Source organism: Struthio camelus, chromosome 8, assembly GCF_040807025.1.
Source record: "Struthio camelus isolate bStrCam1 chromosome 8, bStrCam1.hap1, whole genome shotgun sequence".
NCBI classification, from domain to species: Eukaryota; Metazoa; Chordata; class Aves; order Struthioniformes; family Struthionidae; genus Struthio; species Struthio camelus.
Window position 1 is genome coordinate 15,201,618 of NC_090949.1, and position 14,535 is coordinate 15,216,152.

A 14,535-nucleotide genomic window follows, 5' to 3' on the forward strand; every position below is an offset into this window, starting at 1 on the left:
TAATCTTCATTAGAGTCCTATGTTAACACTGATCACTTTCTTTTCTTCAAAATCAGGGTGAAAAAGGTCCTCAAGGTCCAGCTGGACGTGATGGAGTACAGGGTCCTGTAGGACTTCCTGGTCCTGCTGGTCCAAGTGGTTCTCCTGGAGAAGATGGTGACAAGGTGAATCCTTATAATTGGCATTAGTGCATCTCTGAGGTCTGTGAGTACAGTTCTCTGGCTGTAGCTTTCTTCACAGTAAACATGGCAACTAATCAACTCCTGCCAAAAAAGAACCTTCCTCCCCCCAAAAAACCAATAATATGTCACAAGAAGTCAGAATTTGTGTTCAAGAACCAGTAGACGAACATTACTATTGGCAAAGAAACAAGGATGAAAGTGTCGCAAAATAAATCAACACACGTGATGTCAAAATTGATTTTTGCCAATTTTAGAAACTTGGCTTGCTGAATGAGTAAGATGAGACATTCTCAATACATGTAACATTTTGGAACCGCTGTTGCTAGGCTGAGGGTGTCAGAATAAAACATTCACAGCAGAGACATCCTCTCGACTTCTGACAGAATTTAGGACACAGCACCTTTCAGGATCATGTTGCATGTTCATTTGATTCAGCACTGTTCTGTTAGTTAACATAGTGTAAAGATAAAGACTTTGAGGCTTTTGTTTATAATGAATTACTGTAGTTATGTGACCAACAGAAAGTATTTTCTGTGGTCTAACATAATTTTCTTTTATTACTGTATAAAGAAAACAATTTTTTCCAACATGATTTCTTGGCAATTTGAATCATTTTGAAGCTTTGAAGTATTGTACGTAACAGTGAGAAGCAGTTGTCCAGTCATGTACAGTTAGGTTAGTCTGTAAATCAGAGTACTTTCATTATTAGTTCATATTGAAGGTGACATGAGGAACACAATTTCCTTTACTTAGAGCTCAGTTGCGCTATACTTCAAAGCCAGTTCTTATTGCCCTTTTCAATATAGCAGTCAATATCTGGATTAATATGTCATGTATTGATTGATGCAGAATTGTCTCCTTCAGGCCTTCACACCTGAAGCCACAGTATAAAACAGGCACAACAATCATGTAAAAGGGAACACTTAAAGATAATGTGATATTGACTTCAGCTAAGTGTGAAGCAGACCATTCTAAATGAGAATTTTAACTTTTAACCTTCAATTACAGGGTGAAATTGGTGAACCAGGTCAGAAAGGTAGTAAAGGCGACAAGGGAGAAAACGTGAGTAGCAACATCCTTTGTCCAAGACATGTTTCATAAGTAAAAAGTGTTTGTGCATGAAGTATGCAAGTCGCCTTGCATACATCAATGAACAGGAACAGACACCTGTCAAAAATGTTCTGTTGTTTACTTACTCTATAAGAAATTTCTTCAAAATAATGTTAACAGTTTTAACACAGTATTATAGGTCTGTATTTATAGAGCCATGCATATATTTAGTATTTCTCATATTTCTTGAGCTTAAGGAATCATTACAAAATAGATTGATGAAGCACATTCCTAAACACCCTTTATGTATAATTTCAGTTCATCCATTTTACATTGGAACGGGAAGAGAACACGAGTAGAAATATGTTCTCTTACTGTGTCTAAGGTAACTTGACTGACTGGATTGTGTGATACCCAGCTTTAGCTTATTTTCCATAATGTTAAGATATATGAAGAATCAGTAGAGAAATCTACTGTCATATAGTTTAAAATTTTTAAAGAATATCTAATTATTGGAGAGCAAGCTTAACTAGTTTCAACATTTCAAACTTCAACATTTCAGAACAGCTAAGACCTCAGATTAAAAGGCTTATACGAGTTTTCAACTATTATCACTATGCCCATCAGTGAACTTGCAATTAATTAGACTTCTACTAATTTAGTTTGAGCTGTTTTGAGTCTTCAAATTTTTTTTCTGAAGATCAAGCACTTCCTCTTTTGATTGAGCCCAGAAATATAAGAATAATCTTTTCCCACTGCAAAACCTTAAAGTTAGAAAGGATCAAAATTTTTTTTCTTGTTTGACTGACTTTTTTCCCCAAAAATTCAGAGAAGGTTCATTTTCATTTCTGTTCAAATTCAGGATAGATTTCTGACATTTTATCTGAAGAATTTTCCTTAAGAAATAGGATAAGTGATTACAGGAAGATTTTTCTATATTATCTTTCACCAATATTCACAGTTAGCAAAGCTCAGAATTCAGCATTGGGGCATTCAATCATTGAACATATTTACTCTCCTTGTCTTGAAAACACTGTGCTTATTATGATTAATTATGTATGGAGCATCATAAAAGTAGACTCCTTCCAAGAATTGTCCCAAATTTATGGCTTCCCTATAATCAGATGTGGAGATAAAATGTGCAGAAAATTACAAGGGTTTTTTGTTTATTTTAAAAATATGTAATTTTAAAAGGACACACTTATGTGAAAGACTTACTTTTGCAGTTTCCAGTGCAGAAAAGACATACTTTTCACAATTCTATTTTATTAGATCAAATCATAAGTGCTCTAATAATCTACTTGTTATACTCTGTTAACACAAGGAATGTAATGTTATAGATATGGATGAGAGAGCACTTCTATTATAATCCCCCAATTTTCCAGAAAAAAAAAGTGTAACTAAGTTGCTAAGCAAATTCTGCCTCAGACTGAAAGTGCTTGTGCGTAATCTGAGCTAAATGTTTTGGTTAACTTGGTAAAATGAATTTATCGAATGAAATTATTTTTAAAAGTTAGTTTTAAAAATAAGTATGTCTTCCCAGTTAACTGAAAATAAGTCTTACTCTGTTTGCTTTTGTAGTTGTAAACCTGCTGTGGTATATACATGGATATATTCTTCTCCTCTTTGTCTACCTAAAGAGATCTATTATAGTTCAGGCCCATGTACACAGAAAAATATGGGGTTTAGAGGTGGGTGCAGAGGAAGAATGTGAGGCAGGTCATGGTCCAGTTCCACTTTGGGCTCTGCGTGCACATGCATATCCTTCTGTCCTCTACTTCAACATGCCTCTTTATCAGGGACACTTTTGCATCACAGACATTCAGGAAAATATATATATTTTTTCAGATCATTTTAACATAGCCAGTTATACTGAGCGTTATACTATAACCACAGTTCCTATAGTACTAATACATTTGAAATGTTCCCACAGAAGCGCTTTACAAATAATGTGACTGCAGCGTAATCATTTGAGACTGTATCCTGTACATCCCCAGTCTCAAGGGGTAAGACATTCATGAATGTATCTAGAATGTGTTTCCCTTGAAATACAGGATCCAGTATTCAGGTCTGCTCATTGGAAGGTTTGAGTATTACTGCATTTGAAGTCACATGTGTTGAATCCTGTTTGCCCTCAGCCGCACTCATTCAACCCTGACAGTTTCAGAATGTGTTTATTTGAAAGCTATTTTCCTTTCTGCAAGCTGATATATATTTTGGGGCAGGGAAGAAAGGCCTTGTTGGCCTTCTGAAGAGGAAGCAAGTATGTAGTTCTGAAATCACTGGGATTAAAAGTACTTAGCACCTGGGCACCAACAAAAGCCTTGTTGGGCAATTAGAACCCATTCACAGCAAGGACCTGGAACAAAGAAGAGTTGTTCCCTCTTTAGTCTTTCAGAAGAGCTGGAAACATCTTCCATTCCCATCTGAAACTAACAAGGATTTATGCTTGAGGATTTAGCTATACTGTACTTAAAAAATTCCCAGCCAGAAATACCAGGTTTATCACTCATGTACCACCTATCTGCAGCTTCAGAAACCTCAACTGCTACCACAGCTGCCCTTACTAATGGAAGATTCTCCCCTTTTGACAATTACAGTTGGTTTGTCTCCTTTTGCTCTCTAGAGCAATGGAAAAAGGAGTTTGACCACATGTCTGAACGACTGCTTGCTAATCAATTGCAAAGAACCTTCAAGCAATACTTTAAATGTGTGTTTAAGCAAGACGCCTAGATCTTGTTTTGGGCCCTATAAAATGAACTAGTAAGTAGAAGCATGCTGTAGTGTAGGAGCAGTGGATTCAGATCGGATTTATGTTTCATGCATGCTAATTCCATTTTTCATGGTAGTTCTCCCTGCCTCTAGGAGAGACAGGATTCTTCCTATGAATTCTTTAGTTTAGAGATACATCACCCTAGGAGCTAAAAACTTCTCATCTCTCATTGCCATTATATAAACCATATTTCCACAGAGTGAAAGAATAAAAGGAGATCATTACAAAAGAGAAGATATACTTATCTTGAGATTTCAGACTCTCTGGAAAATAAGGTGTCCTAAAATACACATAGCACTCAAAGAAACAAACAGTCTGCAAGAATTAAGGAATCCCTGTTCCTGATCTCCTCACAAAGGACAGAATAACCTAGCAAGCTCTTTGAATTCAAGCATACTTCTGTACTAAATTAGGATTCCCAGCTTAGAAACTACAGAAAATGTCTTTCTTATTTGAAATCCTAGACTAAAATGCAACTCTTTCAGGTGTAAGGCTTTATACTTTCTTAGTTCCACCCCTTATCAGTCTACTCCTTCCAGCTGGTGCAAAATGCAGTTTTAACCTAGTGCGCCATTTTAACCCCTTCATAAAGCAGTACCCTGCATTCCCATAGTCCCAATATTAGACATTCCATTACATCACATCTACATATCAGACTGCTAAAGTATAAACAGTATAACTTACAAAGTTATAATTCTGTAAGGGGCCTAGAAAAATTAAGTTCCCACTTGAATACATTTATTTTTCACCGTTCTATGTAGAAGAGATTTAGTATCAAGGATACTTCCAGTGCTCAACAATAACTCAGCGTTCAGATGTTACACCTTCTCATGATTTATGGAAGTCAAAATAACAAGCTTGGTATTATCCCAAAAACCTTTTAAAATTCCATGAAAACTGATTCAGATAATAAGCATTCCATCTAAAGATAAATTGTTAGATTGCGCTTTAAAGGTTGGCTCTTTTTCTGCACAAATCTCATTAAAAAGTCTGATATTTTTAATTTGGAAAAAAACTGTTTTCATCTTGATTCATGTTTGCATGGGAATCTATTTTAAATATCCTGAAACATTACAAATGTAAGTGCTTTCAATGAATGTCAGTTTAAAATTTATTATAGACATGCAAATCTGTGTCTTTCAGAGCTAAATAAATAATGCTTGGCTGTATTGAATGTAAAAGACTTGCAAATAATACTACATTTTCTCCAGAGAAGTGTAGAAATGTTTAATAGACCTCAATCATGCAAATATTGTTCGCTCTGTATTTGCTGTTCATCTCATTCCAGATGCCATAATCACTGACTGTTCTTCTTGGATGTTTGTTTGTTGCAGGGTCCTCCAGGTCCACCAGGTCTTCAGGGTCCTGTTGGTGCCCCCGGTATAGCTGTAAGTAGTCCAGTGCTTATTCAGAGTAAACTTCAGTCTTGCCATAACCGCTCTGATATTTAGAAGTTCTTAGAACTGCGTGGTAGTTTCTGCTGCTTACTAAGGAATAGGTTTCATATCACTGTTAGCAGATGTATCATTGTGCCCTTATATTATTCAATTGTTACTGTAAACAAGCCTGCATAGCTGCTATTATATTGCAGATTTACAGCACGGCAGTAATTTGAAGGAATCATTGAAACTGAAATAGTGCAGGTAGTGAATGGGGCCAATCCTTTCAGCCAACCTGTTTGATTGTATGTATGACAGTCAGTAGAAGAATCAACTTGGTACCAGAAGTGTTTAAGAGAGAGTACCTATTTTTAAATCTATCTGCTATCAAGTTGATATTGTTTTAGAAAGCTTTGAATTCTTCTATCATAAAGACAGATAGAACTGTGTACTTCTTGTATTTTACTGATATTTAGGTATTCAACAGCTAGAATATGCAAGCAGATGTGAAAGTTTAGAGCTATTCAGGGAAAATTCTTGAGACATGCAGTATTGTTTGACCTACCTTAAACCAGGGCATGTGTCTGTATTCTATTTTTATAACAGATTTCATTGAATGGAGCTGGTGTGATGCATTTGAAAATACATTAGGGCTAATTCTAAGCCTTCTTGCAGTTGTTTTCCAGTGATTTCAGTGGAACTTTTTCCAATTTGATGAGGCCTGTGATATTTCTGCTCTTTCCAAATAGGGCGGTGATGGGGAACCAGGCCCAAGGGGTCAGCAAGGGATGTTTGGGCAGAAAGGTGATGAAGGTCCTCGAGGTTTCCCTGGTCCTCCAGGCCCTATTGGTTTACAGGTAAGTTCCTTTATTGTTTTACTCTCGCCCTATAAGAAATCTTATTTCTGCATCAGAAACTGAAAAACAGAGTGTTGCCTCCTGTTACATACATCATAACATCAATTAGAAGATTCCATGTTCATAGCTGTCATGCACGAATAACAGATTAATGCTGAAGGAGGTTGGTAGGATGCTCTGAACCTGAATTCCTGTCTACCATAGGCAGGAATTATTGAACTTCACTCAGTAATTCATTTATTCAGTCAGAACGTTTGTACTTGAGCAAAAGCACATCCTTTTGCTAGAGATACACATTTTAAAGAGAAGATTCAATCTGGAGGACTATTTAACATGGTCACTTGTCATATTTTTGCAATAGTTTTTGGAAACATATTGTGTTTCTCAGTGATACCATCACAGACACCACCTGTGTTCTGAAAGATTAGCAGAACACTGTGATATGTATACATGGCTGCCCTCATTAGCAAGTTCCTATGGTTTCATCTTTCTTCCTGTTCAAAACATTATTTTATGAGTCCCAAAAAAAAAAGAAATATAGATTAAAATGTAGGCTTTTCACTGTTTCATCCAGAGAATTATAATCAAAAAATCTTGCTTTTTAAAAATTAGCTTAAGTATAGCAAAAGAAAGAACAAGATGCTTAGGACCTTTGGTTCTTTTTTATGTAGTTAACATTAGCACACAAAGCACTTTGAAACTATTTCTAATCCATACATCATGATCCATACAGTATGAATCATATTTAGTTCCTTTCCTAAATTTAGAAAACTATAGCAAGAGTGAGTGAATATACTAAATAGCATGTGTCCTTTCTGTCTACCACGTGTCAAATAAGTCAGCTGTTTCACTAAGCCGCACCTTAATCTGAATTTATCTTTTTTAAAATTCTACCACATATTGCAGTTCACAAAACTTATAGTGAAGTTTATAAAATACTGCAAAATAGCATGGAAGATAAATGGTTCATTACTGCAGCTATACAAGCCTCTCTCTTATATAGATTCACATAAAATATTTTATTGTGCTTGAAAGAGAAAAGTGATGTATTTTCAGCAAGAATAAATCAGGAAAAAAGTGATTCCCAAATTTTATTATGATTTATTATATTTTTCAGTATTTTAAAGAGAGTTAAATAAAATTATCCTTTCTATTTTTCACAGATTTAGAGTGCTATTTTAATTTAAAATATTTTTTTAAGATTAATATATTCCACCTTCAAATTTTAAGTTTAATAGACAATAATCTACCCAAATATAAAGATCAATTAGATTGAGACTTACACAAATGAATTATTTCAAATGAGGAATTATATTTCTATGATTCCGGTTTTCATTTGAGTATGTTGGTCCATGGACTAAGATCCTGTATATGCTACTGGTATTGAAGTACCAGTGAGAAATCAAGAGCTTCTTTTATTCACTAATGCTATTCTCATGGTAATAATGATCTGTTTGAGACTAACAACTTTATTTTTCTTGCTTCTAATATTCCATGGTAACTATATCCCCCTTGTTTTAACTAAATGCTACTGATGGTACTTGGGCATTAAGTAAAAACTATTTGTATTCATAAAAATGGAAATAGGTAATTCTGAATATTTATTAACTTAATTGTGAAATTCCTTAATATTTGGAATATAATTTCAATAGTATTTTTAAAAAATGCAGAAGTTGCTTACAAAAGAAAGACAAAGTCAAGACAATTTTTAAAACTATAACTTATCTAAGTTATCTCATATGCAATTTATGGCAATTTTACTTAAACTTTGAAGTTTAAAATAAAAAACACCTCAATTACCACTTATTGTCAAGAGGAACTGAAAGGACACACAAATTAGGATATCCAATAATGCATGAAATCCTGATTCAGTGAAATCAATGGGCGATATCTGTGTTAGAGTTGGAGTTCACTGGGAGGCTTTGGAGACCCTTTCAAAGACAGAAATATCAAGTTAAATTCCCAAGTCCAAGTTTAGGATTCTGTTGTACTCACTGTTTGGTACAATTATCTACAAAATTGTAATTTAAAATTCCTCACAGTGAAAGAAAATGTTAAAGTCAAATCAAATGTTATTCATTGAAATATTACAAGGTTACACAAAGCATGGAAAAAGTAAGAAAATGTGAATGAATACACATGAATACTAATCAGCACCTAGCACTGCTTTTAGATTCTTCAAGACTATATTAGAGGCAAATCAAAGTTTCTCCATAAATAAATAAATCTCTGGGAAAGCATGTGTGGAAAACTGCCATCAGCTTTAACATAACCTCATTGTTTAGAACTAAACGTTACCCACTTTCTAAATGGGAGAGTTTTCAAAAGCTGAGCATATTGGTTATAGAATACCACAAGTAACATCAAATTTCCTTTCTGAAACAATCTCTCTGAAATTGCAGAAATTGCAATTCCAGAAGAAAAGTATTAGTAAAAGAATAAAATCAGTTTACATTTCCTTATACGTCAAATATTACTTTTAAGACATATTTCATTAGTTGTATTTTTCACAATGAAAAACAATCTTTTCAGACCTTGATAAATGTGTTATAATGACACTGAATATGATATTGTTCAGGATCGGTAAACTGTCTGCTGTGCAATTTTAGAATTACCTGAATCATTGTGTATTTATTTTTTAAAGTTAAGGTTTAGTTTAGCCAGAATAAAGTAATGTTAGACAGTAATAATGAGACATAGTTTAATTAAAATATTTTGAGAGGCACAATAGAAAATCAATTCTAATTAACACATAACATTGCTAAAACAGACCCTTTGGATCATTATACTGGAACTAAATATCTCATAATAGAGACTAGCATTTTCTTCAGGATTATCAAGTCTTCAGTTCATTTTCACTCTTTGAATAGTTTATAGAACGTTTCAGAGCAGTTAAATATGAGTCTAGGTTGAAATAAATCTAAAGTGTCTGAAAGTAATAAAAACACCTGCTGCTACAAATTGTATCATAAGCCCATACGGAAAGAAATATTCACTGACCTCACTGCTCTGCATGTACTCTAATCAATATATGCAGTTTAGTGAAGATGTTACTGTCAGTTATGGCTTCCATTTTAATAGCATACAGTCTATTAACTTTTAACATAAACAAAGACTAAAATTCAAAAACCACTGTATCATCAGATGAACGAAAGGTAGCTCTTTCATGCTGATTGAAACAACTGCAATGCACTGGAAGGTCAGTAAAGTTTTCACAGCAGTAGACAGCAAGGACAAACATTATTTTTAGAAAAGATATGCCAATGCAATGGCACTCTGCAGCATTCATTACTTCCCTTGAACTCCTTGCTAAAGTACTTATACGGCTTCCAATACCGAGGTACCTTTGTGTGCCACTTCACTGCGCTACATTAATCACGTTTTGTGTACATACATCTGTATCATGGCATCAATTAAATTATCCAAACTTCCACTGGAACCATGACAGTGTTTTTCAAGTCAGCCACCTCAGCCTATCTGTGTATCAGCTTTTTCAAACTTTTCTGCCTCAGCTGAAGGCATCCCAGGACTACATATGTATTTGCTGTAATAAAAAAACTCCTTCTACATGTTTTTTCTTTTAATGCAAATATGTTTTGTTTTTATGTTTCCCACCAAGCTTCACACATAGATGTGATTTATATTGTTTCACACTGGTGTATATCTCATCACTCCAGATACTCTCCTAATACAGTTTTCTTTTATCTTCCACATTTTTTAGGGTCTACCTGGCCCACCAGGTGAAAAGGGTGAAAATGGCGATGTGGGCCCAATGGTAAGAGTTCTTCCTCATCAGCCACTCTAGGGACCATAAATATCATCCATATATTATTATCTTTTTTCTGTAGCTTACAATGTGATAAGGCACTCCTGAATTTGGTGCCTGATTATGAAGCTTTTTGTATATTATCAGCTCTTTCTGGGATTTACTTTGCATCCATCTCCTCATCTCTAAAATGAAGATTTACATATTCTAAGGAGGTACTCTGAAGAGTAGGTAGGAAAGCAGATGCTATGTCTATCTGAGATAGGACAACAGTAAGCATGTTCATGAAAGAAAAAGGAGAGACCCCTGCACCAGAGAGAGTTGAGAGCTGCATCCCTGAAAGAGGAGCTTCAGGGCATTGTGCCATAGCATCAGGGAGCAATAGCACTGGTTCTGTGGAACTGTATTTGCAGGCCATCAATAAGACAAAGACAAAAGATGCTAAATAAGCACTACTTGGCTATGTTTCCTCTATTTCTATGGGTAATATTCTCCAACTGGTTATACTATTTATCTGTCACAAAATGTCTTCCGGGTCCTGGATGAAGTGCAAGCTATCTACAGTATATCAGTAAATACACAACATCTCCAGCACCCTATGCCAAGCCTGGATTCTTTATTATTGCCCATCTGTAGACACAATGTGCCGCTCTGTCACCTGGTTGTAACAGTGACATGGCTTATCACAGACAGATGAGGTAATGCCAGGGTCTTTGGACGGTGGAAGGGGTATGTAGGTAGCCTGCAGGATAAATACAATGCAGGAAGCCTGTCCTTGAGAGTCCTAAGAATCAGATCATTCCCAGTTCAGTTACTGTATAACATAGCCTGGATCCCCACTCACCCTGTGATCTCATGCCTTGGGCAACAATCTGGCCCTACAGTTTGTGTAGCACAGTGAGGATTAAACGTTCTCTACAGTTTGAGTATATTATTTCTCATTGGCCAAAAAGCCCCATAAGACTGATTTTTATGATTGTAAATATACTATATTTTCTCTCTGATACAGGGTCCACCTGGCCCTCCAGGTCCAAGAGGTCCCCAGGGTCCTAATGGAGCTGATGTAAGAATTAAACTATGTTTCACTTATCACATTCCTTTTAAAATTCAGTAATAAGTGTTATATTTGCGATAACTAACACCTTTCATCGTTGTAGGGTCCTCAAGGCCCCCCAGGCTCAATTGGTTCTGTTGGAGGTGTTGGTGAAAAGGTGAGAATGCTGATAATATCCTCCTTAAAACAGAAACTGTTGGAATAGGAATGTGAATATCAATTTTGATTCTTTTTCTGGGCTATAGAGATACATTAGAGTTCCCAAATATCCCTTCATTGACTTAATAATTGTTAACAGCCATCTAGCTATACTAGAGCTAATACTACAGCTAATAGCTGTTTTACAATGGTTGGCCTTTTTATTTCACTTTTTACATCACAAAAACATTTAACAATCAGAGTAAAGAGCCATGGAGGAAAAGAGGAAGTTTTCAGGTGAAGTGGGTAAAGTATGACGATTTCTGTAATTCGTAGTTTGATATCTAGAATAACATCATTGGCTTCAACAGTATTTTTCATTTTATAATGGTGTGCCTTAGCATACCATTTAGCCTTCTATCTGGAATATTAGAAAATATGAGCTATTATCTAATGTATCTGTGGTAAACATATCTTTGAGGGGAATTAGACCTGAAGCATCAGTATGTATCCATTCCTCATACAGGTAGGCATAGCTCCAAATAAATTCAAAAGTTTGAGGATGATTTGTGGTAGCTGAAAACCTGATCCAGAGTGATGCTATATGACATCCGTTCTTTGAACGGATTCCCTTTAAACTCCCAAGCATGTGGCATTGTTCCCCCAGGAACAATCTTAAAGGGGAGTTTGACCTCATAAAGAGCTACGGGATATGGTTTTCTCTCTGGGAAAAGTACCAAAAACACATTTGAATGTATGACCTGGTAAAGATGGCAAAAAATCTTTGTAAAAAGAGAGTCTGTCTGTAAGTGGAAAACAGAAAAAAATGGGCACTGTAGGAAAAAAAAAATTTCCTTTGACCACTAGGGAAAGGAGAAAAAATATTTATATTGAGAACGCTACATCCAGGGTTGCACCATTACAGCTTTCAAAAAATGCTGAGATAAAACTGTGCCCCATTGAAGTCTGTAGGAATTTTGTCTTTGGTTTCCATCAACTCTTTCATTTTTATTGTTTCATGATCAAATTCTATTCTAGTCATTTTGTAAAAACATTGACTTCTATTGCACTCCCTGCTCTTCAGTTTCTCCCTGTGACTCTTCTGTGTGATTTAGAGTCCCCAATTGTGATAGTCAGCCCACCAAATTTAATTCAAGAACATGAAATTCAGACTGTGCATCACTGGTTGTCATTTTTATTTCCTCTTGCTTATTTCCCATATTCTCTGTGTTCACATAGAGATGCTTCCAATCATATTACTTTACAGGCTTTTATTTCGTCTCATTACTTTCCTCCTCCTTCTCAAGTTTTTATACATGCCAAGGTTTTTCCTAGTTAGGACACCTTCCTCCTTAATTTCCGTTCCATTTAATGAGTTCTACAAGCTTAGAAATAAAAAAGAGCTGTTTTGTCAAGAGCAGTTTGGTTTTGTGAGTCATTTTCATTCACATTGTGCTCCTGAAATGGGAGGACAGTTCACACTTTTAAACAAAACATGCCTTTTCCCTTTTCTCTTCTTCCCACATATTTCCCCCCAATGTTTTTGGGGGAAAAAAGACACATCATGCTCTAGATTATACAATGCAATGTTGATTGTAGAGTGTGGAAAAACGTTTTGACATCTTCCCTTTCTCTTTTGTGGAGTGCAATACATTGTTCACTTTCATATTTGCATGGTTGAACTACAAGGAGATATTTTGTCATTAATACTAGGGTTTCAAGGCCCCCTTTTCTTTTGGCAAACCATAAACAATTTTTGTCACATTTAGTGCCATGTATTTTTAACTAACTTGTTGTTTCCTCTGCTGTACCCATAAAGGCCTAGATGATCAAAGACATCTGCAGTACAAATATGCATGTAGCCTTGCGTTATGAATGCCTGTAGCCTCTATGGAATGGTTCAGAAGTCTGGAGACTTACACTCAACCAGAACCATTTTAAACCAGCTTCCGCTCAGAGACTATTCTCTTTGTTCTGCTTAAAATTGAGAAAAAGGGCAAGACCAAAATGTACCAATACATATTAATCTCTAATTGGATGTCAAAGACCTAATATGCAGATATTTAGATAGTCTAAATACACAGTAAATGCTCATAGCTTCTGGAAACTGGGCCTTAGATGTTTACCTCTATTGAATGTAAAATTACTATTCAGAAAAAATGTATACATGTATTGATTGCTTTTTCTGTTTGATTTCACCGTAAAGTTGTAGAATATGAATTTACAACATGGAAAGAAAACAAAGCAAGTAACTGAAACCTCAAACTTGTCTTCCATAAAGCCTGCTAAATAGAAACTCAGTTTTCTAATTTAGGCTAATCTGTGATAAGTGCAATGAGTGATGCAAAATGAATGTGTATAGAAGCTAAGCACTCTTTTTATAGCTTCTCAGAGTTGAAATCTGTTTTACTATAAGAAAAAGTTTGATATTAGAAAACCGCTACACTAATCTAGGTTTATAGTCCTTCCTATTATATTATTCTAAAATAACTGACATAATAGTACACTAGTAAAGAGTCCAACACAGCAAACAAGTGAAATCACATTATGTGCCTGATCACTCATTGATTTGTACTGCAGATGGAAATGAGAGGACTCAAAATCAATTCAATATGCTGGCCCTATGTTTAAGAACACGGCTGATAAGTTTGCACAGATATTTCTGTGTGTACCTATCATTTGTTTACACACCTATTATGATGTAAACATTTAATGAGTGCAGACTCGTCCATAAGGACAACACAGTGCAGGAGATCAGTGGCTATTTTGTATCTCTTTGGTAGTTTTGGGCCTCTAGATCTTTAATTAAAGTTTACGATTGCTAAGATGTTTAGTCAATATGTGGCTGTGGCAATTTTTGCTAGCTAAATATTAGACCTTCTAATGAATTACTTAAAATTTTCATATGACTCACTGTCTCTATCTTTTTTCTTCCTTCTTCACCTCCCCAACATGCTGGTAAACATAATCCCTCCCACGAAATATAACACTCCCTTAGAATTTCTCTTGGGATTAAATTTACCTCTCCACTGAGCCATCATATAGACCTGTGTATAAGACAGTCACATATACGTGTCTATGTGACAAGGGTTTCTCTTCTAGGGTCACAATTTTCTTTTTTTTTGTGAGGATGGCAAAAAGGAGGAAAAAGTGTAACTGAATTCTCTTCACCAGCCTGAGTCAATAGCAAGGCTGTCTCTAATTCTTACAAAATAAATCACTGTGTTCCAGAATAAAACCAAAAGGTGGCAGCCTTCTATCCACTACCTCTTTGTCACTGTACTTTGTATGGACAGTTTTCTAGTACTGGTCTTAAAAAGGAAAGATCTGGCCTGA

General features: G+C 35.4%; 1 protein-coding gene across 4 annotated transcripts in view; it reads left to right on the forward strand.

Annotated features, from left to right (window-relative positions):
* The window catches only part of COL11A1 (collagen type XI alpha 1 chain), a 172,597-nt gene that overhangs the window by 124,848 nt on the left and 33,214 nt on the right, over positions 1 to 14,535 (forward strand). For all 4 annotated transcript variants that reach the window (XM_068952233.1, XM_068952231.1, XM_068952234.1 and 1 more), the window contains 7 exons: positions 57 to 164; positions 1,191 to 1,244; positions 5,340 to 5,393; positions 6,134 to 6,241; positions 9,963 to 10,016; positions 11,017 to 11,070; positions 11,165 to 11,218. In XM_068952233.1, the coding sequence (XP_068808334.1) occupies positions 57 to 164; positions 1,191 to 1,244; positions 5,340 to 5,393; positions 6,134 to 6,241; positions 9,963 to 10,016; positions 11,017 to 11,070; positions 11,165 to 11,218 (486 nt within the window). The remainder of the gene's footprint in view (positions 1 to 56; positions 165 to 1,190; positions 1,245 to 5,339; positions 5,394 to 6,133; positions 6,242 to 9,962; positions 10,017 to 11,016; positions 11,071 to 11,164; positions 11,219 to 14,535) is intronic.